The 27018-nt window shown below is 43.6% G+C and overlaps 1 protein-coding gene across 4 annotated transcripts in view; it reads right to left on the reverse strand.

Moving 5' to 3' along the window:
• ptk2bb (protein tyrosine kinase 2 beta, b) overlaps positions 1-27018 on the reverse strand; it is a 167025-nt gene that overhangs the window by 78560 nt on the left and 61447 nt on the right. For all 4 annotated transcript variants that reach the window (XM_084315123.1, XM_084315122.1, XM_084315121.1 and 1 more), the window contains exons 6-10: positions 19258-19320; positions 19116-19170; positions 12124-12264; positions 11446-11520; positions 1483-1584 (exon numbers count right to left, since the gene is read on the reverse strand). In XM_084315123.1, coding sequence (XP_084171249.1) covers positions 1483-1584; positions 11446-11520; positions 12124-12264; positions 19116-19170; positions 19258-19320 — 436 coding nt within the window. The remainder of the gene's footprint in view (positions 1-1482; positions 1585-11445; positions 11521-12123; positions 12265-19115; positions 19171-19257; positions 19321-27018) is intronic.

Consider the following 27018-nt stretch of genomic DNA (forward strand, 5'->3'; position numbering starts at 1 on the left):
GTACTGGGCAGCTCATAGTGGTCAACAGTGTCAGACTGTGGTTGTGCTGGGCAGCTCCTAGTGGTCAACAGTATCAGACTGTCGTTGTACTGGGCAGCTCCTAGTGGTCAACAGTGTCAGACTGTGGTTGTACTGGGCAGCTCCTAATGGTCAACAGTGTCAGACTGTGGTTGTACTGGGCAGCTCCTAGTGGTCAACAGTGTCAGACTGTGGTTGTACTGGGCAGCTCCTAGTGGTCAACAGTGTCAGACTGTGGTTGTTAGACTTCCACGTAGGTTTTATATCTGCTGTGGTTGCGGGGGTTCAAGCATTTATAGTTCCATGTTAGCTTTTTGTCAATAACACAAATGAGCGACTCAAGGTGAGTGGACCAATCACAGCGCTTGGCTCGAGGCAAGAGGACCATCACTTTTTTCAATTTATACTATATAAATGATATATAGTATATATATTTATCCACATCTGTATACCTGTATATAATCCTTCTTACATACCTGTAGATACTATACCTATATCTGTACATATACCAGTTAAATCAGTTAAATCATCTGTACATTGTGTATTAGTAGTATTGCATATTAGTATTGCACTTTACTGTTACATTTGCACTCTGGTTAGATGCCAACTTCTTTTCGTTGTACTGTACTTGTGCTGTAAGATGACAATACATTATAATCTAATCAGCGTAACTAGTAAGAGTGGGTAAGGGATATGTACAGATATGGATATAGAATCGACAGATGAGTAGAGCTCCGGACTCATGATCAATGCTGCTGTCGGAAAGTGGTGTTGTTGTCCAGCAGGGGGTACTTGGTCCTCTGGACTAGTCAGTAACAATGCCCCTGTTACGGTGATAGGGACACCGTACAGCTGCGAGTGCCGTCCTTCGGATGAGACGCTAAAACGAGGTCCTGACGTTAAAGAAACCAGGATGCCTATCGTAAAGAGTGGGGGGTTCCCCGACGTTCCTGGCCAAATTCCCGTTCGGGTCTCTGACATCAAGGCCACCTAATCATCCCTTCCCCTTAATTGGCTGATATCAATCCCTGTCTCCTGAGCCGTTCAGCCATGGTGTAGTGTAATGTGTGTTGGGTGCCAGTGTATGGTAGTCATTGAGCCTGAATAGCCCACGGTTGGGTGCTACCAGTGGTGGTGAAGGAGGCAATTTCCCTAACCCTACATTGTAACGCGATTTGAGTCTGAAAAAAGCGCTATAAATGTAATGAATTATTATTATTACAGACATATGTGGATATATATATACTGTATATACGGTACGAATAAATATATATCTAATCCAATCACCCTTTGCACGGTTACATTTAGGGAGAGACGCATGTTGGGTCTGCGACTAGGCTCCTTGGCTCCATACTCTGACGGTATGTTCACTAGTATAAATGAGCCTAGAGTGTGAAGCAGTGTTTTTGCAGTGTTGCTGAAAAAGAGCATCCACCTACCCTTGGTAAATAAATAAATACTCACTTGTCTTGCACCCTCTATATCCAGGGTTAAGAGGGCCTTGCCATCACTCTGAGACAAACATCTAATGCTCTTGATTTGCTTGAAGTCAGCAAGACACACAGGCTGGGGTTGAGGCAAAAACAGAGAGTGTTATGACATTGAGATATTAACGCATATTGTGTTAACTTTATGATCCTTTGTCCTTTGTCATACTGGTAGATAACATAATGATCAAAGATCAAAATAAACTACCGTCTCTGTTACAGCCTAAGTTTAAGGTACAAGGTCCAAGTCTGTCTGAAGAGAAGGTCCATTATATTGCCATCTTAATAATGGGAACTAACCAGACTAAGAAGACATGGGCCCTCATTTATCAATAATGCGTAGAAAGTGTTCTATTTTCTTTCCTACGTTCGGAATTTAGAATGTCTCTACGCACAGAAAAATTGGGATTGATCAACCGTGCATGCACAGGTCGTACGTGTTGATAAATACCAATTGTACTTACCTTCTATGCTTGTGCACGATTGTAATCATTTGCATACAGAACCGCCCCTAATTAACCATATATGGTAATGAAACACCCCCATGGAATGTGAAATAATGGACTAAGCGAACTATGAGAAACGTCACTGAGAGCGAGATTGATCACGGAGGTCTAACCAACAAATTGAACATATACAGTATTTTCCGTTGTGAACAATCTTATTTGGAAACATGACACACAGAATAATAGTATATAGGTTTTTATTTTAAACAATATTTAATTGCGTTTGGAGGTGGGTGTTCTGCGTCTGCCCCCCCGTGCCAAACAAGCAGGCCAACTGCGTTCTAAATGGCTGTTGTGCACTCGTGAGTCCGTTATAATTGCGCTCCTGTTGGGTCGGGTTGGTCAGAGTCATTAACTATGGCTTCAGTGGATAACCCCGATCACCTGCATTTAAGTGATATTTTAATTACAGATACCCCAGTAATAACATTACAATTTAATTAAATACAATGCATGCGTTCCTCCCGTCACCAGCAACGACATTTATCAGCCAAATGCGCATCGCATGTACATTGATTGAGTGGAATCCCTTTCTATTCACATAACTGAATTTGTGATGGAGCTTTGACAGCTACATGGGTGGTACAGTCTATTGCGTGATCCATCTCCAATATCACGATGGACCGTGACAATAATTGACAATAATTACACTACTGTCGCTATTTTACATTTACCTATAATTAATTACGGGTCATACCGAAGACGTCGGTGTTGAAACGAATGCATGAAATCTTATTCCGTCCGTCTGCAGTCGTCCTATTCTACCGCTTGGTGACAGGTACGCACGGTCTGAGCTGTACATAGATATACGCACAATGGTAATATGGCGCCGCTCCGACCGGCTGCCTCTCTGATCGCTCCGTCGAGACTGTGCTTTCTTTTGTTAATTTTCATAGTATTAAGAGTTTTATTTGCACCAACTGTTGGTGCATTATATGTGTATGACCGTCAGTCAATCATTGACATTGGATTAAGGGAAACTTACCGATTGGATTGCTCTCTGGATCGGATTGCTGAACAACAACAGTGGCCAGCGGAGATCCTTTGTTGTGGCCGTGGCCAAAGCCAGGAGAAGCCGCGAAGACGAGGGAAGAGAGCCGGGGTCCGGAACAGACTGAGGTCCAAACGACACAGAACCACATTGCCCAGCATATTGTTGGCCAATGTGCAATCGATAGGAAATAAACTGGACGACATCAGAGCATGGATCCAATTCCAGAGGGACATTCGGGATTGTAATGTCCTCTGTTTCACAGAAACTTGGCTGTCTCCAGATGTCCCGAATCATGCAATAGAACCGGCAGACCACTTCTTTGTCCTCCGCAAGGACCGGACGGCAGAGTCACTAAAGACGAAAGGAGGCGGCATTGCTTTCATGGTAAACAAGGAGTGGTGCGATATAGGCAACGCAAAGGAATTGTCTAACCACTGCTCCCCAGACCTGGAGTTCATCACGATCAAATGTCGACCCTTCTTTCTTCCGAGAGAGTTAACGTCCATCATCCTCGTCGGAGTGTACATCCCACCACACTCGAACACTGGGACCGCACTTTCAAAGTTACACGACGAAGTAAATAAACTCCAGACAGCTAATGTTGACGCTGCCATTTTGGTTCTGGGCGATTTCAACAGCGCGCGTCTTAAAAAGGTGTTGCCGAATTTCTATCAGCATGTGACCTGTCCCACCAGAGGCGAGAACATAATTAGACCATGTATACTCGCAATTTAAGAATGGGTACAAGTCACAGGCTCTTAGTCCATTCGGTAAGTCCGATCACGCCGCCATTTTTCTTTTGCCAAAGTATAAACAAAGTCTCAAGCGAACGCCGGTGGTCTCGCGAGAGGTTAAGCGTTGGACCGTGACGTCAGGGGAGACACTCCAAGCTGCACTTGAATGCACAGACTGGAGGGTATTCCGTGATAACACAGCCAATATTAACGAATACACTGAAACAGTGCTTGACTTTGTCTGTACTCTGGTAGAAGAAACAATCCCCTCTACCACAATTAGAATCTACCCAAATCAAAAGCCCTGGGTAGATAAATCCGTCCGTGAGGCTCTGAAAGTGCGCACATCAGCCTACAACTCCGGCCTGGTGACAGGCAACATGGAAGAACACAAGACGGCAAGATACAACGTCAGGAGAGCAGTAACAGAGGCAAAACGGTGTTACAGGGATAAAGTTGAACTTCAGTTTGAACAGGCTGACTCTAGAGGCATGTGGCAGGGCCTCAGAACAATGACAGATTACAAAGGCACCTCCCTCAAGCTGAACAGTGACATATCCTTAGCAAATAATCTCAACTCCTTCTATGCGAGGTTTGAGGCTGTGAATAACAACACCAGCCTACAAACCACGGCAATGGGGGGGGGGGGGGGTCTGCTGATGGAGACTCAGTGTTCAGGGTAACAGAGCATGAGGTGAGACGGATCTTTAAAAAAGTGAATATCAGGAAGGCAGCAGGACCGGACGGCATCCCCGGCCGCGTCCTAAAAGTCTGTGCCGACCAACTGGCCCCGGTATTCACTGACATCTTCAACCTGTCCTTGGAACAGGCTGTCATCCCCACCTGTCTGAAGAAGTCCACCATCATCCCTGTACCCAAAAAATCTACGCCCGCTTGCCTCAACGACTACCGCCCTGTAGCCCTCACCTCCATAGCCATGAAGTGCTTTGAGAAGCTAGTGAAGGGCTACATCTGTTCCTCCCTCCCCATCAACCTGGACCCCCTGCAATTTGCATATCGCCCCAACAGGTCCACGGAGGAGGCCATAGCCCATGTGCTGCACACAGCAGCATCACACCTGGACAAGAGGCAGGGGAACTATGTGAGAATGCTGTTCATCGACTACAGCTCAGCATTCAATACCATAGTCCCCTCCAAACTCATAGCCAAGCTCAGGGACCTGGGCTTGAACTATGACCTCTGCCAGTGGGTCTTGGACTTCCTGACGGGCAGACCCCAGGTGGTAAGAGCAGGCAACTGCACCTCCTCATCCATCACGCTCAACATAGGGGCCCCCCAGGGCTGTGTTCTGAGCCCCCTCCTCTACTCCCTGTACACACATGACTGCGTGGCACAGCGGAACAACAACACAATCATCAAATTTGCTGATGACACAGTAGTGGTGGGCCTGATCTCTGCCAACGACGAGAGGGCCTACCTGGAAGAGGTAGAAAATCTGTCACAGTGGTGTCAGGAGAACTGCCTCTCCCTGAACGTCAGCAAAACAAAAGAGATGATTGTGGACTTCAGGAGGTCGGGGGTCAAGGACTACAGCCCCCTCAGCATCGACGGGGCACCGGTTGAGAGAGTGAACAGTTTCAAGTACCTCGGAGCCCACATATCCGAGGACTTGACATGGACCACACACATTGACAGTGTTGTGAAGAAGGCACGACAACGCCTCTACTTCTTCAGGCGCCTAAGGAAGTTCCAAGTCAGTCAGAAGATCCTTAGGAACTTCTACTCATGTACAATAGAGAGCATCCTGACTGGCAACATCACCTCCTGGTTTGGGAATAGCACTGCACAAGACCGTAGCAGACTACAAAGAGTGACACGTTCAGCCGAACGCACAATTGGAGGGGGGCTTCCCACCCTCCAGAACATTTACAACAAGCGGTGCAGGGGGAAGGCTAAGAGAATTATTAAGGACTCGAGCCACCCGAACAACTGCCTCTTTGAACTGCTGCGGTCAGGCAAGCGATACCGGAGTCTTAAGGCGAGCACAGAAAGACTCAGAAGAAGCTTCTATCCCCAGGCCATCAGGCTGCTAAACGAACAATAAACAATATGCAACAACCATCAAATGCACACAGCACACACACCCACACGCACACACTCACTTAAACAAACAACACACTGCAGCACCCACTCTCCACACTTTAGATCACACAAACACACTTTATATTTATTGATAAAGGATTTGCACTACAACTCGTACACCTACTGTAAATTGTACCTAAATTGCACCTCATCCCATTTCTGCTTTGCACTATATAGTATTGTATATTAGTACACTGCATAGTATTGTGTATTGTATATTATATGGTAACTCAGTTACGTCTATTCTGCATCGAACATTGTACATATGTCTATACTGAACACTGTGACCTCATTTTTTTTTACTTCTAATTTACATACTATACTATGTTATTTTATTTCATACTTATCTTATCTTGTCTTGCACAGTCTCTGGAGCGTAACAGTAAGAAGCATTTTGTATAAAAGTATTCTGTACTTCTGTATGACAACTATTAAAGAAACTTGAAACTTGATCTCAAGCACACGTTCATGTTGATAAATCCCACACTTTGCTTAGAAATTATCGTACGCACGGTTTACGCACATATCTGTGCGTACGCAGCATTGATAAATGAGGGCCCTGACCTTTATCACTTTGAATGTATCTTCATCCGTATCTAAGAGTCTGCCATACAGTTTTCTTTCATATTCAAAGTTAATCTATATAGATTGATAGATAGATTGATTAATTTGGTCAAAAAGGAACATTTTGTGAGAAGAATGGGTCTCATTCCCGAACGGATTTACGACCAAAGATTTCCTCTTAGCCAGATTTCTGCCCATTTAAGACATATTAGGGCTGGTAGCGCGAGTCCCCAAATTTTTCTGAGATCAGATTTGAGCGTGGCTGAGAGCAGATTTAAGAGTGCTGAGGAGCACACTTATGATTGATTGACTAATTGAAAATTGTATTAACTTGACACACTGTGTTCTCATAGTGATTCCTTCATGTCAACGCTACAGGCCTCCTTGGAATTAATTACTTAATCATAATTAAAATAAATATGACAATATTTGTACGATAAGAAATTACGCATTTGATGTCGGAAAAAATAAATAATATGGATTAATCTGATCACAGGGCAGCTGGATTAACCATATCTGAACCAGCTATTTTGGACAAATGTATAATTACTTTAATTACTATTACAATTACTCAAACACCATTATATATGCAATTATTGTGAAATGATTGAAAATAATAATTATTTAATGCCTTCTGTGGAATTTGTATTTCTTATTTGTTACATATCTGTTTTAATGGTATACAATGGGACAGACCTTTGTTTGATATAAACCTGCATTCCTTCGAATATATCATTAATCAATTAAACTTATATTGAAATACACTATATAGCCTATACACCAACACTGAAATGACAGTGGATAAATAAATAAATAAATAAATAAGAACTAAAGCTAATCGGTGGAAATAGACTGCATTAATATTCCATAACAAGTCTTGTGTGCGCCAGTATGGCCTACGTGTCTGATGAGTGAACGGTATAGGCTTGATATATTCTGGTTACTTGTTTCATTGGGATTTGGTGGATGCTGTATATGTGTGCTCTGCCCTACGTGCTGTGTAGGTACAGTCTGTATGTATGCGGACTGTGCCTGTGCTGTGCGTGGGGCAGAGCATGTGTGTGGTGTCTACTAGATCCTAATGAAACAAGTCATTAATGGAATAGTGAGCCTATACTGCGTTCATTCATTATGTCGTAGGCTCTCCAGAACATTTCCATTTACAACAAGCGGTGCATGGGTAAGGCTAATAGAATTATCAAAGACTCCAGCCACCCAAACAACTGCCTCTTTGAACTGCTGCGGTCAGGCAAGCGATACCGGAGTCTCATGGCAAGCACAGAAAGACTCAGAAGAAGCTTCTATCCATGCAGCCATGCAGCCTTTGACACTATCGATCACTCGATTCTTCTAGGTCGGCTTGAGAATCATGTTGGCATTCGGGGTCACGCACTAGCTTGGTTTAAATCTTATTTAACTGATAGAACACACTGTGTGGTCTATAATGATTTAACATCTGAGACCCTCCCAGTGCAATGTGGTGTCCCACAAGGCTCTGTCCTGGGCCCTATTTTCGATTTACATGCTACCCCTCGGCAATATCATACGCAAATTTGGCATAAACGTTCATTTTTACGCTGACACTCAATTATATTTACCTATTAAGCCAAATGATTCCTCCCAATTACAAAACCTTGAGGCCTGCTTGCTTGCCGTCAAAAAGTGGATGTCGCAAAACGTTCTACTCCTTAATGCAGATAAAACTGAGATGTTAATTGTTGGCCCCCCAAACCACAGAGGCCTGTTTCAGGACATCTCCCTCAACTTTGATACTTGTCATGTATCCCAGAGCTCCACCACAAAAAACCTCTGAGTAATTTTTTATTCCTCCCTCTCATTTAATGCACATATAAAAAATGTCACCAAAATTGCCTTCTTCCATCTTCGTAATATCGCAAAGATTCGCCCCATTTTAACTCTGGCTGATGCTGAAACCCTGATTCATGCTTTTGTCTCATCACGTCTGGACTACTGTAATGCACTTTTTTCAGGCCTACCTAATTCAAGCATCAAAAATCTTCAACTCGTGTAAAATGCGGCTGCACGGATACTAACTAGAACTAGAACATTTGATCACATCACACCAGTTTTGTCCGCCCTACACTGGCTTCCTATTCAAGCCCGATCTGACTTTAAAGTGCTACTCCTCACCTACAAAATTTTTTATGGGCTTGCACCACTCTATCTATCCGATCTCATCTCCCGATACTCGCCCGCTCGTGCTCTGCGCTCACAAAATGCGGGGCTTCTATCGATTCCTAGGGTTAAAAAGAAATCCGCCGGCCACAGAGCCTTTGTCTACCGCGCTCCCTACCTGTGGAACAAATTACCTGCCGTCATCAGGGGCGCCTGCTCTGTCGAAGCTTTTAAATCCCTGCTTAAGACCCATCTTTTCTCTCTCTCCTTCAACCTACCCTGATCTCACCTGGTCAGGGACTGACCTTTAGATTAATCTGTCTAGTTTAGTTAGGATGTCTATTTTCTCCCATCTCTGCTTTTCCGCAGCATTACAAACATGGGAACTCTCTAACCCCTGCCCCCCCCCCCCCCCCCCCCCCCCCCCCATCTCTCTGAGTGCCTGTCTCGTAGTGCTGACCAAGGTGATGGATGTCTCGGGGTCTTGGCCAAGATTGCAGAGACTGCTCTACATGCACCACCGAGGCCACGGATCAGCTCCTTACCGTGGTCTGTCAACGTGGTTTGTGGTCTGTCAATGTGGTTTCATTGCTGGGTTAAGTACTTCTATTCTATTCACATAATATGCTTACTTCATATATCTACTCTATTCACATATATGCTTACCACTTGTATCTATTGCTATGTCCGCCCACTACAATCACGTGAGCTGTCTAACGCCTGTCCCGTCTCCCTGTCTCCCTGTGAGTTGCTGTCCCGGAGTGTTGACCGGAGTGTCGGACGTCCCGTGATGAAGGCCGGGAGAATGCGACCCTCTCTGCGTGCCCTCCTGTCCCCCTGTCTCCGGCGGTCTCGTAGTGATGACCGGAGTGTTGAACGTCCCGTGATTAAGACGGGGAGGTTGTGACCCTCTCTGCGCCGCCCCCTATCTCCCTGTCTCCGGCTGTCTCGGAGCGATGACCGGAGTGTTGAACGTCCCGTGATTAAGACGGGGAGGACGCGACCCTCTTTGCGCCGCCCCTGTGCCTCAAATAGATTCGCTATCAGCTCTATCTTTAATCTTTCAAAATGTTCAGTTGCTATCGCTATCAGCTCTATCTTTAATTTTTCAAAATGTTCAGTTGCTATTGCATGCACTCATCTGTGTTTCACTACACACTTGAGTGCATGCTTACCAACTGTTAGTCTGCAACACTACTATCACCAACATCTAAGAAGGGAGATCCCCCCTTGAATGGCCCTTCTCAGGTTTCTCTCCTCCACACTGCCTGTGGTGCATTTTTCCCTATTGTTAGGTTTTAGTGAGTTTTTCCTTACCTTCGCGTGGGGTATGTCTGGGAGTGCTTGCATTCATTCATTTATTTGCATTTATTTAAAATGTGTTGGACCTTATGGTGTTCTTGTTTTGTTCTTGACTTATTGTTATGTTTCTTCTTGACTTGTTTAAAGAAGACGTGTCCGGCCCATGGGGACATTAACGTGTGTTGTCGGGCCTTACAAATACATTTTATTTGATTTGATTTATCCCCAGGCCATCAGGTTGCTCAACGAACAATAACACTATACAACAACCACCAGATGCACTCACAGCACACACATCCACACGCACACACTCACTTTAAACAAACAACTCAATGCAGCACCCACTTACACACTTTAGAACACCTAAACACACTTTATATTTATTGGCAAAAAAGTGCACTACAACCCATACCTCAGTACACCTTACTGTAAATTGTACCTAAATTGTACCTCATCCCATTTCTGCTTTGCACTATATAGTATATTGTATATTAGTATATTGTATAGTATATTGTATGGTAACTCAGTTACTTCTACTTTGCATTGAACATTGTACATATGTACATATTGAACACTTGTGTCTACGTACACTGCTATACTTATTTTATTTTATACTTATATTTTTTGTCTAGCACAGTCTCTGGAGCGTAACAGAAAGAAGCATTTTGTATAAAAGTATTCTGTACTTCTGTATGACAACTAATAAAGAAACTTGAACTTGAACTTGAAACTATATATATATATATATATATTATGTAAACAAGACGAAAGTCTTTCTCTGGTCTGTATCCCCTTAACAATTGTGTGTATTGAGCCGTACTGTATTGTACCCATTCTGCAATCTGTTAAATAAAATTTTCATTCATATACAGTACTGTGCGCATGTGTGTGTGTGTGTGTGTGCGCACGTGTGCTGCGGCAGGTGTACCACGAGCTGCACTATATATGATGCCAATACATTCATCTAGTCTAATTTTGATGCGTCGCAAGACTCGCAAGGCACTTCCGCATCCATTTTCACGCGGCTGCGTCATTAGTTCCCTTATAAGGAGCTCTGGAGGCATTGTTTTCTATGCAAATGACCTAGACGGGAACGCGCTTTCGTGTTTAAGACATGGTGTCATTCCCCAAGCAGATGTCACAGGTGCGACCGTTTGAGCCACTTAAGACATATTACCAGCACGTTGGGGACTCAGAGTGAACTTGTCATTGATTCTGTCTCAGTCGGTTCCAACTAAGATAAGAACTCTTTGGAACATTTGGGGGAATGAGACCCATTGCCTTCCCCCCCCCCCCTTAGAGCAGCTCCTTGCATGCATCATGCAGTGGCTTCCTGCCAAGAGCAATTAGTCCTTAGTTACCATGGCAATCAATCACTGCGCAACTCCCAGCCTTTTAGCAGAGAGCATTTTATTTATTTAAAAACATCTTTAAAACTCACATTTCACCTCGAAATGCAGTCAATTATAATGTTTACTAAACATTGGTACTTTATTTACATATTTTAAGTGAGATCGGGCTGCACAGGTGAACCCTGCCCCTCCACCTGGCCAATATAAATAGTCGGCCTGCTAGGCTCATACTAGTCGGCCCCCACTTACCGCTGAATCCTTCTGCGTGCGCTGCCGGATGCCCCTGGCTCCAAGGACCAGCTCCACTGACAGACTCCAGCCTTGCTGTTCACAGGTAACAAGTGGTGTAATGTTAAGAGATATTACAAATATGTACAACTTTGGAGAATATACATTTTTTATTTTATTTTTATTTTTTTCTCCTTTTCTCCGATTTTTCTCCCATCCCACTGTTTAGTCGTTATGCCAATTCCCAACCCCCTTCCTGGTTGTTGCGCACTCCCCCCTACTGTTGGTTCGGGAGGCCGGAGACTGTCACATGCTTTCCTCCGACGCATGTGCAGCCAGCCGGCAGCCAACCTGGCAGCGCAGATTCTCACCGGGAGAGTGTAACGTGTGGAAGGTCACACTACCTCCCTCCAGATCCTACCCTCGCTGTGCAGGCGACCCGACCGAACTGTAGGGGTCGCTGTCCACAACGCCCAGGACCCACCCATCAGCTTTCCCACCCCTAACACTGCCAATTGTGTTAGTATAAACGACAAGCCAAGCTGATAACAACGCCGAGAGCTGGATTCGAACCCAGCGTCTCCAGCGTTGATGGCGAGCGCCTTGCCCACTACACCACCTAGCCGCCCGGAGAATATTCTGATCTCCCAAAAGCCATCTTAATTCACATATTTATGCACCAACATCATTGCCACTCACCACTAGCTCGCACGGGTAGACCTCTTCATCGTAGTTGATGAATTCTATGAGGGTCTCAAAGAATTTGACCATGCACTCCTCGTCCTTGAGCGTGGCGTACTGCTGAAAGGTCTGCTGGATCATCTTCCTCAGGTGTTTCGACTGCAGCACGACATGGCATCAGATTTAACACTTTCACTGCCACACTACCAAAGGGTTAACCCTTTCACTGCGACAATACAGAAAGGTCAACCCTTTTCACTGCCACACACGACAAAGGGTTAACCCTTTCACAACCACACTACAGAAGGTTAACCCTTTCACTACCACACTACATACGGCTAACCGTCTGTAGTGTGGTAGTGAAGGGGTTAACCTTCTGTAGTGTAGTAGTGAAAGGGTTAAACACTTTTAGTGGGGGTAAATGGTAAATGAGGTAAAAAAAGAAAAAGAAAAACATATTGACAGATACATTAACACATTGATTGCCACGCAGTATGCCCATCATTATACCCAGTCTGCCACCGCTGTAAGCCTATGGAGATGTTTACTGTACCTTCTTTGCAGGGCTATAACTTTTTCAATATTATAATAACTTTATTTGTATAGCACTTTTCATACAGAGGTTGCAGTTCAAAGTGCTTCACAACAGTAAAAAATACAGGCATAAGCGGGCATAAAAAAGATAGACAGGTAGCAAGGTATGGCAAATCACAGTGTTTCACAATAGGATCTAGCATCCCAATAGGCTCTCCGCTTACAGTTTTCAGTAACACAAATAATAAAAATAGTTTAAAATGATTCAGTTAAAAAATAGTCTAAAAATTATAAAATAGAACGGACATAAAAAATACAGGCATGAGTGAGCATAGCAAGATATGGTAAATCACAGTGTTTCACATTAGGATCTAGCATCCTAATAGGCTCTCTATTCAGTAATACAAATAATCACAGTGTTTCACATTTGGATCTAGCAAATAATAAAAATAGTTTAAAATGATTCAGTTTAAAAATAGTCATCAGTAAGAAGTAAAAAGTGCAATAACCAACACATGAATTTGATAGGCAGTGTATAAGAGTAGGCAGGGTAAGAATAGTGCAGGTAAATACAAGTTGTGTCAGGATATCCATGATGTTTCCTCTTGCCACTAGGTGGTAGCAGATATCTATCAGTGAAATGCCTGAGCAAAGAGATAGGTTTTAAGCTGTCTTTTAAAGATGTCTAGCGAGTTGGCTTCCCTGATGTTTTGGGGTAGTCTGTTCCATAGTTTTGTGGCATAGTTGATAAAGGCTGCATTACCGATCCTCTTTTGACTGCTTCTGGGAGCCTCTAGTAGTCCAGCAGCTGATGATCGCAGTGTTATTGCTGGTGTGTAATTTATTAGAGTGTTGGTGATGTAGCTAGGTCCCTGTCCATTTAGAGCTTTGTATGTAAGGAGAAGGACCTTAAAGTCAATTCTAAATGTTACAGGAAGCCAGTGTACTTTACTAATGAATGGTAGGTTGGATATTGGATGATAATTTGCCATTTCATTACTATCCAAGTTAGGTTTTTTTAGTAATGGCTTTACAACTGCTGTTTTAAAGGCATCTGGGAAAATACCAGTCCTAAGGGAAGTGTTTATGATATCTAGCACAGCGCTTGAAACACTATTAAACACCCGTTTGAAGAAAGCTGTATGTATAGGGTCAATGTCTGAGGTGGAGGAGTTACATTCTGAGACAGTTTTGCAGAGTACATCTAATGTGATGCATGTGAAACTTCTCATGGTTACATTGCGCGGTTTGCCGCAATCAGCTTTATTTCCATCATGAGTAATGCTGGCCCTGATCAAGGTTATTTTGTTGTTAAAGAATAGTGCAAGTTCTTCACACTTAACCGTTGATGACTGAGGAGGTGTAGGGGCAGTGTTGAGTAGTACATTAATAGTGGAAAAAAGGATTCTGGAGATTCCACCATTTTCTGTAATGATTTTAGAGAAGTAATCTTTCCTTGCTAAGCGGATGGTTTTATTATAAGCAGTTAAAGCATCTTTGTATATATCACAGCATATGGTGGTTTTTGTTTTTCTCCATTTTCGCTCCGCTGCACGACATTTCCTTTTTTCTTTGTTGACCGTATTATAGTTCAACCAGGGCGAGGCTCTAGTTTTCTTCTTTTTCGTTTTAATGGGGCGACAGAATTTAATATAGATGACATTGCATCATTGAGATTTTCTACCATTTCATTTAGAGAGCTGTCATGATTGTGTGGTTCATGTAGTCTGATAAGATCAATGAACTTTGATTCAGCCTTGTCGTTTAGGAGCCTCTTTTTAACTATGATTTCTTTTTTTGTGTTAGTAAGGGTTATTTGAGTAACAAAAAATATACAGTGATGGTCGGAGAGAGGTAATTCAGTTATTGAGATATTTGTTATGCTTAGCCCAGTTGTTGTTATAACTAAGTCTAGTGTATTCCCAAGCATGTGAGTTGCATTTGTTATATGCTGTATTAGGTCAAAGCTATCCAGTAGATTTTTTTGTTCTATAGTTTTGGAGTCTGTTTTCTTATTAAAATGGATGTTCAAGTCTCCATTTAGGATCACCTTATCATATCCGGTAACACATAGTGAGATCAGTTCAGAGAGCTCCTGTATAAATATTGGTGAGTGTCTAGGCGGGCGGTATATTGTGACAATTGATATGAACTCGCCTAGTTCTGTGATTCTAAACAAGAGTTTTGAGGAGAAGATTGCTGCAACTCCTCCGCCCCTTTTATTTTTTCTGGGTATTTGAAAAAAGTTATAGTCTGGTGGACAAGCTTCTATCATTATTGATGTAGCTGTGTCATTATTTAGCCATGTCTCTACTAGGCAGATGCAATCTAAATTATTTTCTTTAATCAGATAATTTACTAAGAATGTTTTATTATTCAGTGATCTGACATTTAGGAGGGCTAATTTTATTTGTTGGACTTCTTTAGAGGAGGTCTGCTTTGGCTTGACCTTGATGGCCCTGAGGTTAATAGCAGGTAAACGCATTGATGGCGTATATTTTTCACCATGCCATTGGCTGGTTATGATTACCGGTATGTTTTGAGAGATGGCATGGCAATTGTGCTATACTGCACCGTACTGACTGTACTGTGCTTTCGGGGACATTTGATCAGACGAGATGGCCTTGTGTGATATGGGGGGGGGCACGCCTTGTGCTGCTGCTCCACCTCGTGGTGAGATTGTGTCCTTCGTGATTATCTCTCGTGCTGGTATGAGTTTGATATTCTTGGAGGCCATTAAGGCATGACGCATGTTTGCTGCTAGAAGCCTTGAACCTAAGCGATTTGGGAAGAAGCCATTTCTTTGAAAACGTTCTGGGTTATTCCAGAAAACATTGAAGTTGTCAATGAATTTCAGGCCGTGTACAAGACATGCAGACCCTAACCATGAATAAAAATTTAGGAGTCGACTAAAGGCTTCTTGTCCTCTGCGAAAGCATGCAATTGGTCCACTGATGGACACATCAGTGTCTATGTACACAGACTGATGTTTGTCTAGTGTGTTCATTAAACGTGTGAAATCGTCTTTCAAAGTCTCTGTGCAAGAATTCTGGGTCTCAATGAATCCAAAATGTCAATGTGGTTAGAAGTGGTGGAGAGAATAAAAGCTAGCTTATAATGGTAGTGTCTGGTTAGGTGTGAGGGATAGTGGAGGTACTTCCCAAGGTGGGGTCCGGGAGGGGGGGGTTCGAGCTGGAGCATATGTGTGTAGGTTTTTAGATAACAGGTATTAGGGGTATATCTTATATAAGACAATTAACTAAAATGTGATCTCATTGGATGTGCTCTGACAATTAATGCTTGTATATCTTATCGTGTGTTGTCATGTTTGTTTATGTGTTTGTTTAAAAAATAATAAAAAAATAAAATACAAAGTCTCTGTGCCAGTCTTCTTTCGCAGGATGTCAAACGATCCAGAGTGAATGACAATTTTTGTTATGCCCGGTCTGATCAGTGTTGGAAGTATTTCGGCCAGCTCTTTCACAGATGTATTGTCTAGACAGATATTTTCTGTGTTTGTCATCTCCACATACCTTGTTGTGGAATCTCCAATCAGTATGAGTCTGTTTTCTGTGTGAGGTTAGCATTTTTCTTTCCAACAGTTTTGGGGCCGTTTGTTTTTGGGCTAGGCCTAGTCTGCCGGTTCTTACCACAGTCCTGTGGCCTTGGTGAAGCCTCGTTAGCCTTCTCAATAGCCGGCATGTTAACGCTGGTCCCGTACCTTCGGCGTTGGCTACCGCGACGTTCTCCTCGGCGCATGGTAGTCTCTTCGCTGTTAGCCGTTAGCTCGGTCTGGGTCGTGTTTGCTAGCCGTGTCGCTCGTGGCTCTGTTTTCCTCGTCGTCTCGTCGTTAGCGTGTGCTCCGATGTGCCGGCTGTTAGCTTCGCTAGCATTAGCGTGAGCTCCGGCATGCAAGCTGTTTGCTTCGCTAGTGTTAGCGTGAGCTCCGGTATTCCTGCTATTAGCGTCGTTAGCGTGAGCTCCGTTCCGCTCGCTGTTTGCTTCTCTAGCGTCGTTAGCCACGCTTCTATGTCTCTTTGCTTTTGGTGTTGATATGCGTGTTTCCGAGAGTAGGTTGAAACTATTTCCTGGCGGTACCGGGGGCGAGGTAATAGTCGTGTTCCTGGTTAGTTTATTTCTCCTTTTATCCTTGACGGTGGTCCACTGCTTTGGTCTAGCTCCTTGCTTGTGCCAGGGACCGTCTTTTGGGTGGTGCTGTACTGTAGCTAGTCTAGGCCAGGTCTCAATCATGGTATCGTTGGCTATATTTGTAGTAGCTTCAAAAATAGAGTCAATGAGTTGCTCATCCTGTTGGATTTGGTGCAGGATAGTAACTCGAGCCTCCAGCTCTATAATCCTCTTACTCATCCTCATGCAGCTAGTACATTCTGTGGGAGAGCCGAGTCCCGGCATCTTCCCTTATTAATTGTCTTTTTAGGTTAAGCTAAACTGAAGCTAAGCTAGGTACTTAGCTGGTGATGGTGGGTCTTGTTTTCTTTCAGCCGGGGTCTTTATGAAGTATTCTCACCTTTCATAAATATCTTCGCCTTCAGCAGTGCCCGATATAGTCCTTTGTGTGTAGCTGATAAGACGGAGATTTCTTCATCTCACTGGTCCTCCCACGGAGAGATCTCGCTACTCTCCTTTCGGCAAAGTACTGCGGTCATAAATCTAAATAAATAAATTCACAGTTCTGGAGAAGTATAGCTATATCTGCATTACTATGGCCCATTCAACATCGATTATCTATCGTTCCGGATGTGGGAACGTTATATTTTTTCATTCATACATTGTTGTGTTAATACCATCGAGAATATAAGTATGTTTTAAGCTTTTCTGCTGTAATTCCAAAAACGCTAGTTAAAGGCCCTGACGCATATGATAGATTATCGATTGGCGTTTCTTTCCTATACACGCTATATTAAAAAATGTAAATGTATATGATCGGTATACATTACGCTTCACATGTGTGAAGGAAAGGGGGGGGGGGGGGTCGTTTATAATTCCTTGATCGTCAGTAACGGCTTTATTTAGTATGGGTTGATATATTGATCAGACTGATTGTAAACAAAGAAATGGACAATCGGGCTGAAAATAACGTTAGTGTCCTCTTACCGTTCGCCGATGAGACTGGAGGAAAAATATCCCAATTATTTGACGTCGATCTCCTAGATCCATTTCCGGTTTGTATGACGCAATAAACGCCGAAATCATATCGATTATTGCGTTTCGAAAGCGATCCAAATGCACTCGAGTGTGTATATCGATCCACGCCACAATATATGTCTGGCAGAGGAATTTCCTCGATGCACCGATCGCCACTTCCAGTTTGCCGTGAGTGTAACTTGCCCGACCATCCACCAGGCGGCGGTATTGAGACGTTGCAATATCAGACAGGGTGCCGCTGCAGTCCGGAGGGAGGCTGGATGAATTATGAATGCCATGGCGAAAAATGAAATATTGATCCCAAAAACGATTTACGCCGTTGTTGGCGTTCAACGCATGGCGGGCAATAACAATTTATGCCGTTTATGGCGTACAATGTGTTAAGATTAGGGATGGGTACCGAATTCGGTACTTTTGAGGTACCGAACCGAAACACGTCGGTACTACCGAGTATCGAATCAAGTGAGAAACCGAAAAAAAAATAAAATAAAAATAAAAAAAAATATTTTGTATTAATTTTTTTTTTTACCTTTTTTTTTATTTTTTTTTACTTTTTTCTTTTCATGTCAACGTTCACACGCACAATATATGCTTACCTAGGATTTGACTTGATTCAACAACAAAGCAGTCGGAGCAATGACAAGCCGAAAACTGTCGAAATTGTAGTTATTTGAAGTTTGGATTTTTTTTTACGACTGAGGTAGGTAAATTAAATTTCGACAGTTTTTGGCTTGTCATTGCTCCGACTGCTTTGTTGTTGAATCAAGTCAAATCCTAGGTAAGCATATATTGTGCGTGTGAACGTTGACATGAAAAGAAAAAAGTAAAAAAAAAAATTAAAAAAAAGTAAAAAAAAGAAAAATTAATATTTTTTTTTTTTTTTTTAAGTACCGAAAAAAGGTACCGTTGGGTACCGGTATCGATTCACAGGTACCGGTACCGGTACCGGTATCGGTTCAAATGTGAAAGGTACCCATCCCTAGTTAAGATACACAATATTAGAAGGAATGATCATTTGTTCTTAATTATTTTACAATAGCATAGGAATACGAGCACGATCATGAACTGGATATTTAACCCTTTCACTACCACACTAACAAAGGGTTAACCCTTTCACTGCGACAATACAGAAGGTTAACCCTTTCACTACCACACTACAGTTAACCGCCTGTAGTGTGGTAGTGAAAGGTTAACCTTCTGTAGTGTGGTAGTGAATGGGTTAAATTAAACAAATGATGCAAGTATGAAATACAAGGTATGGTCACTGTTCCAATAGCAATGTGTTGGAATCAAAGGTGGAGGGAGTTTACCTTCATGCTGTCTATCAACTCCTGAGGGAAGAACAGGTTCAGGCCGACATCCTTCCTTCAGAGGAAACAAGCAGTGAGAATCATAGACATGTGCTACACAGGAGTCCACTTAAGAGTTGCAGAGATTTGAAGATAAACTTACTCTAGCAACTCGAAATTCGACTTCTTCTCGAGACCTTTAGCGTTCATGTCTTTATAGAACCTCCTGAAAAGCAAGTATGAAAGATGGAATATGAGCAAAGTAACTGATAAAATACCTATTTAAATAGTATTAAATACATACATACCTTGTTTGCGAATATATTTTCACACTAATGATGTATCTAGAACCGACCATCCGTCTCTTTTACCACTTTGCACACTAAGATCCAAACCAAACTTGCTTGCTGGTCCCCGGCTGTATATGTACCGCTACGCTTTGCTAGCTTCATATCACAACCGGGTAAATTAACCCTTTTACTACCACACTACAGGTTAACATTCTGTATTGTCGCAGTGAAAGGGTTAACCGTTTGGTAGTGTGGCAGTGAAAGGGTTAACATAGACTGAAAGGAGCTTCAGATCTGCTGGCCAACGGTACATCATGTCATTTTATTTGACTTACTCCTTACCTAAACATACTGATTACCTGACATCTTGATTACATCATAAAAAATTTTATTTTCGCTCCAAGTCACATTTGATTCAACGTATGAGCGACTTGATTTGATTCAACGTATTTCAACGTATACTGAAAAGCGCTCTATAAATTAAATGAATTATTATTATTATTATTATTATTATTATTATTATTATTATTATTATTATTATTATTATTATTATTATTATTATTATTATTATTATTATTATTATTATTATTATTATTAGAAAACAGACAGACTCTCCATTGAAACTTTGAGAAGTTGGACCGTTTCAACAACTTTGGGGCAAGTGTTTGACAAATTAGTGGCCAACATTTTATGTTTAGGTTAATATAAAATGCTGCTGAGTTAGTAAAATCGAATTACATGATGTACCGTTGCCAGGGAGATCAAAGGTTACTTTCAATCTATGTTAATTTGCTGACTGTGATATAAAGCTAGCAAAGTGTAGCGGCACATAATACAGTCGGGACGTGGCCACACATTAAACAATAGAGCTGTTGTTTACCTGAGTAAAGGGTGACAGAGCAGGAGAAGACTGAAGGTTAGAAATGAAAAACAAAAAGGCGGTTAGGTGGCCGAGCGGAGATTGCGTTCGTCACCAGCCCCGGAGCTGTGAGCTCGATTCGCCTGTTCGAATCCGGCTCACAGCTCCGGGGTTGTCACCAGCTTGGCTGGCCGTCTGCACTGATACAATTGGCTGTATCAGAGGGTGGGAGAAGCTGGCGGGGTGGGTCCGGGTCGTTGTAAACAGCGACTCCTACAGTTCGGTCGGGGCGCCTGCTAAGCGCGGATTGGACGTGAGGGGCATAGTGTGGTCCTCCCACACGCTACGCCCTCTCAATGAGAATCCGCGCTGCCAGGTGAAAAGAAGCGGTGATTGGCTGGACGTGTGTCGGAGGAAGCACGTGGTAGCCTCCACTCTCCCAGATGATCTGACTGTGGGGGGTAAGTGCGCAGCGATCAGGAAGGGACTGGGAATTGGCATACGACTAACATTGGGATGGGAGAAAATCGGAGGAAAATGGAGGGGGAAAAAGACCAAAAAATAAAAAATAAAAAATGAAAAACAAAGACATCCCACACCAGGTTTCAACAAGTTAAATTTAAGACTTTTTAAGACATTTTTAATACCACTTAGAGCAAAATTTAATACCAATTTCACAACCATACTAGCAAAAAACAAATACACATAGCAACACTGAACTGGCGGCTGCACTTGCGGCCCAATTAAAAAGCTGGCACACTCCATACAAGCTCTCGCCAGATGCACCAAGCTCCCGGTAGCCCTACAAAAAACAATGACTTGAATACAAAAACATTCCATATATTTAATATAATTTAATTTACCAACAGCCGGGCTGCCCCACAAATATTTTTATACCTGTGCAAATGAAAGATATTATTAGGTATTAAGACTTTTTAATACCTTTTAACCCTTTCTGCGCCAACAACGAGTTTACTTGTGTTAGCCCGCCAATCGTTGAGCGCCAGACAACGAGTATACTCGTTATTGGATCCGTTTTTCTTTTATTCGCTATTGCCATTCATAATCCATCGAGGCAGCCTGTGCAGAATGTGTCTGAGCTTGCAGTCAATACCCGGTCAATACCGCCGCCTAACGCCTTGCAGACGCTATTGCACTCCATTTGGAACTATGTAGTTTGTTTTCTGGGCCGAGCTGAGCCGTGCCGCGGGCAGGGTTTAAATATTCCGGCAAGACAATCGCTTACAACGATGCATCAACTAGGCTGCCCCCGCCCCCCTCGTTCATATGCAATGCCGGATAACGTGGGACGGACTACCGCGACTGTACTTGGAATGGCGATCAGATAATTGGATTCTTTTTTTTGCATTACATCAGAGACAAGGTAAGGACAGTATATATCCAATCTTGCATTGATCTGATATTATTTTCTCCCGCGATCGAAGCTGTCTGTGTGCAATGTGTGTGTCCTGTTTCCCGTTGGTCACATCACAGCACGGAGGGGCGCCCCGCTCCAAGCCCCCTTTAATGCGTGCATGAGGAGACATAATAACGATAATCTAGCGTTGATTTCAGGAAGATTCGATAGTCAGGCGAAAAATGGCAACGTGATAAGTGGATTTAACTAAAGGGCTGTTTTCGCGTCTTTTCCTGGGATTACTCAGAATCACTCAAACTATACTCATATTCACCACGGTATAAAACGGAAATGTACAGATGAAAAAAGAATCCGTTTTTTGGATGTTGACCAGAAGAAACTCACTGACAATCGACAACATTATTAGATCCATAGCTATAATATTTAATATAGTTTTAGCACTCGCAAACACGGCATTCTCTCCATTGAACAAAGCGCTGGCACAAACGGCCCACAGCGACCTCCGGCGGTCAATGTGTTAAGGGCTTAAATAGAAAATTATGAATTTAAGACTTTTTAAGACTTTTTAATACCCCACAGATACCCTGCACACACTGTCCCCTTTACTTGCAGTTAAAACATCTTTAGTAATGAGCCTTATTCACATCGCCGCCATGTTTAATTAGGACAAGCGCTGAGGTGGGAGAACCAGGAGAGCTGCATTGACTCCCATATGACTGAAGTGAAAATCATTCATGTGACCATCAATACGACGCATGCAGATCAATGAGCAGATTTACAGTATTCATGTTCCATACATTTCAAAACATGAAAACTGCAATGGTTAAAAACAATGTGAGTCAGTTGTTTAAACTGTTTCCATTCTACAAGGGTGGTGTTTTATATCAACGTTTTAACACTGAAGTGAACGGACACTTCAGCATCTTCCCACCCTATCAACAGATGTGAACAAGGTGGATAGACATACAAACTGCAATAGTAACACATGACCAAATGTACTTTAACTGCTTGTCAGATTAAATCCTCACTGTAACTATGGCTTGTTCACTAATGGTCGCTTTCACATATAGTTTTGGTGGACTCGGTGCGGTTCTGGTGGTGAAGTTGCAACATTGTTGCATTCTTCATTTGGTTCGTCTGCGTTCACATAGCAATTTGTCAGGCGCACCGAACTTTCTGAACAATGTCACGCGGTCGAAAAGGGCGCTCGTCTATTGGACGGAAATGTGTGTGTGGCTGTGAGCCCGTGTGTGCGCGCGCGCGCGTGTGTGTCTGTGTGTGGACTGCGAGCCCTCCAGATCAGCGGAGGCGGAGTTGTTTATTTTGACGTGACATTGATCCATTGTTCTATTGAAGCCCATTACCACCATCCTCCCACTAAACAACTTGTACGCCGCATTGTTTTTATGAGTGCCCACAAGTAGCTGTTTTATTTGGTCTTCTGCCCATATGTGTACAGTGTGCTTGTTTTGCAGTGAATGCAGAGCGCCTCGGTAATAATATAATAAGCCGCGTTTTTTTCTTCCTTCTATCCAAGATGCACAGTCAGTTAGATAGATAGATAGATAGATAGATAGATAGATAGATAGATAGATAGATAGATAGATAGATAGATAGATAGATAGATAGATAGATAGATAGATAGATAGATAGATAGATAGATAGATAGATAGAGAGATAGAGAGAGAGATAGAGAGATAGATAGATAGATAGATAGATAGAGAGATAGATAGAGAGATAGATGCAGTGTGCTTGTTTTGCAGTGAATGCCGTGCGCAGTGGAAATAATAAGCACTTCCTATATTTGGTCCGCGTTTGGTCGATGAAGCGAACCGAGACCTACAGTACGTTTTCAGGCGGACCAGAGTTCGTGTGTTTGGTCCGCGGACCGAGTTCGACGCGCATTCACACAAACCCGAAAAACCGGACTATCGAATTCTGGTCCGATAGTCCGGACCAAACAGCCCCTGTGTAGGTCTATTCTCAGAACGAAAGGTTATCCTATAACCTAGTTATATGAATACTGGCTGAGCGTCTCGCTCTTTGCCATTATGAGATATCTCTTATCTCCTAGCACCTACTGTGCTCACGAACAAACAATTGCACTCACATGCATGTGACCAGGCCACGCCCCCGCGTCCTGCTATAAGACGCCGGACATGGTCACACTCTACCTTCCTCGGAAAAAGTTTCCAACACTGAAAACCCAACCAAGGGACCTCAGGGCGCTAAGAGCGAGACGCTCAGCCAGTATTCATATAGGATAACCTTTCGTTATATATCATACTGGACATTGCGTCTCGCTCTTTGCCATTATGAGATATGGGACAGAGCAGACGCGTGGCCCAACAAGTGTACCCCCTGAGGGCCCGTAAGCCCCAACCAGGGAGGAGGGGAGTCCCGTCCGCGTGAATACTTTCCCCAAGGCAGTTGTCCTTCCGCGTTCGGTTTACGCGGCCTGATTGGCCACTGACGCTTCTCTCAACGCCCAATCGCGTTACTCCTAACGCTCGCTCCTAACTTTCAGAATTTCTCTCAGTTCCACAAGTCCATCACATCAATATACTACTAACTATCAACTAACTTGCTACCGCTGTGCATCAATATACTAACTAACTAGCACATCAATGCACTAACTACTATCGCCGTGCATCGCTATACTGCTACCGCCGTGCATCAATATACTAACTGTTGATGTGATGTCGATTGATATGAATAGCTAGTTACGTTAATATAGAGAGATGAAAACAATACGTTATTTATATTGATGTGATGTCGATTGATATGAATAGCGCGTTACGTTAATATAGAGAGATGAAAACAATACGTTATTTATATTGATGTGATGTCGATTGATATGGTAGCAGTATAGCGATGCACGCCGGTAGTAGTTAGTGCATTGATGTGCTAGTTAGTTAGTATATTGATGCACGGCGGTAGCGAGGTAGTTGATAGTTAGTAGTATATTGATGCAGGTAGGTAGCTGATGTGATGGACTTGTGGAAATGAGAGAAGTTCTGAAAGTTAGGAGCGAGCGTTAGGAGTAACGCGATTGGGCGTTGAGAGAAGCGTCAGTGGCCAATCAGGCCGCGTAAACCGAACGCGGAAGGACAACTGCCTTGGGGAAAGTATTCACGCGTCCCGTCCACCCGCCCGTCCTAACGAAGGGGGGGAGGCAGTCAACTCCACCAAAGTGCGAAAAAAGGGGGAACCAGAGACCCCTAAAAACGCACAGCACAGGCAGGACCACGTGTGACACAGCACCCCGTGGCACACACCCACACACCCCTGCTAGCCCACCAAATGGCGGGATGCAGGAGAGGTCCCAGACCTCAGAACCGCCTGGGAGACAGAACCCCCAGTCATGTCCATGAGGTAAAACTTAACGAAGGGACCCGGGGAGGACCAGGAGGCCGCAGCACAGATGTCCTCCACCGAGGCCCCCCCTAACAGGGCAGCAGCCCGAGGGCGGACCTGTCCAGCCAATGGGCAGCAAAAGGCAACGCCCCTGCACAACCAATGTGACAGGTGCTGCTTGGCAGTGATGGGAATAACAGCGCTATAAGTAACAGCGTTACTAACGGCGTTAGTTTTTTCAGTAACGAGTAATCTAACGGATTACTCTTCCAATCTCAATAACGCTGTTACCGTTACTGCAAATAAATACGGCGCGTTACTATGAATTAACCTGTTTCTTTCATCAGACAGATATCTGCGCTGAGAGGCAATATGTTCTTCCTTGTTTAGTGGGCAGTGCGCGAATACAAGCTGACGATTGGCTGAGGCTGAGTAAAATGTCATGGTAAGCCAATCAGAGATAGAGGTGGGCGGGTCTAACGCATCCAGAGTCTGAGCCACAACACAAGCGATTCAGTCAGCGGAGACCGCGGGTCTGTGTAATGTACGGTTTGACTTTGAGCCCAAATAATCTAAAACGAATCCAACGGAACAACATAATAAGCGAGCCGTCAGCGTGAGACCGCGGCTCACTCTTGTGTTGCAGCGCAGGGCAGTAGTGGCCCTACTGCTGACAGGCTCAACCATAGATATGGGCTCAACATTCAAGTTTCAAGTTTTCAAGTTTCTTTAATAGTTGTCATACAGAAGTACAGAATACTTTTGTACAAAATGCTTCTTACTGTTGCGCTCCAGAGACTGTGCATGACAAGATAAGTGTGAAATAAAAACATAGTAAAAATTAGAAGTAAAAAAGGAGGTCACAGTGTTCAGTTTAGACATATGTACAATGTTCGTAGACGTAGTTACCATACAATATACAATACTGTGCAGTGTACTAATATACAATACTATATAGTGCAAGGCATAAATGGACGAGGTGCAGTTTAGGTACAATTCACAGTAGGTGTACGAGTTGTAGTGCAAATCCTTTATCAATAAATATAAAGTGTAAGTGTGTTTGTGTGATCTAAAGTGTGGAGAGTGGGTGCTGCAGTGTGTTGTTTGTTTGAGTGAGTGTGTGCTTGTGGGTGTGTGTGCTGTGTGCATTTGATGGTTGTTGCATAGTGATTATTGTTCGTTTAGCGATTATTGTTCGTTTAGCAGCCTGATGGCCTGGGGATAGAAGCTCCTTCTGAGTCTTTCTGTGCTCGCCATAAGACTCCGGTATCGCTTGCCTGACGGCAGCAGTTCAAAGAGGCAGTTGTTCGGGTGGCTCGAGTCCTTAATAATTCTCTTAGCCTTCCCCTTGCACCGCTTGTTGTAAATGTTCTGGAGGGTGGGAAGCCCCCCTCTAATTGTGCGTTCGGCTGAACGTGTCACTCTTTGTAGTCTGCTACGGTCTTGTGCAGTGCTATTCCCAAACCAGGAGGTGATGTTGCCGGTCAGGATGCTCTCTATTGTACATGAGTAGAAGTTCCTAAGGATCTTCTGACTGACTTGGAACTTCCTTAGGCGCCTGAGGAAGTAGAGGCGTTGTCGTGCCTTCTTCACAACACTGTCAATGTGTGTGGTCCATGTCAAGTCCTCGGATATGTGGGCTCCGAGGTACTTGAAACTGTTCACTCTCTCAACTGGTGCCCCGTCGATGCTGAGGGGGCTGTAGTCCTTGACCCCCGACCTCCTGAAGTCCACAATCATCTCTTTTGTTTTGCTGACGTTCAGGGAGAGGCAGTTCTCCTGACACCACTGTGACAGGTTCTCTACCTCTTCCAGGTAGGCCCTTTCGTCGTTGGCAGAGATCAGGCCCACCACTACTGTGTCATCAGCAAATTTGATGATGGTGTTGTTGTTCCGCTGTGCTACGCAGTCATGTGTGTACAGGGAGTAGAGGAGGGGGCTCAGAACACAGCCCTGGGGGGCCCCTATGTTGAGCGTGATGGATGAGGAGGTGCAGTTGCCGGCTCTTACCACCTGGGGTCTGCCCGTCAGGAAGTCCAG

The sequence above is a fragment of the Notolepis coatsorum genome (assembly GCF_963971535.1).
Source record: "Notolepis coatsorum genome assembly, chromosome: 5".
NCBI lineage: Eukaryota > Metazoa > Chordata > Actinopteri > Aulopiformes > Paralepididae > Notolepis > Notolepis coatsorum.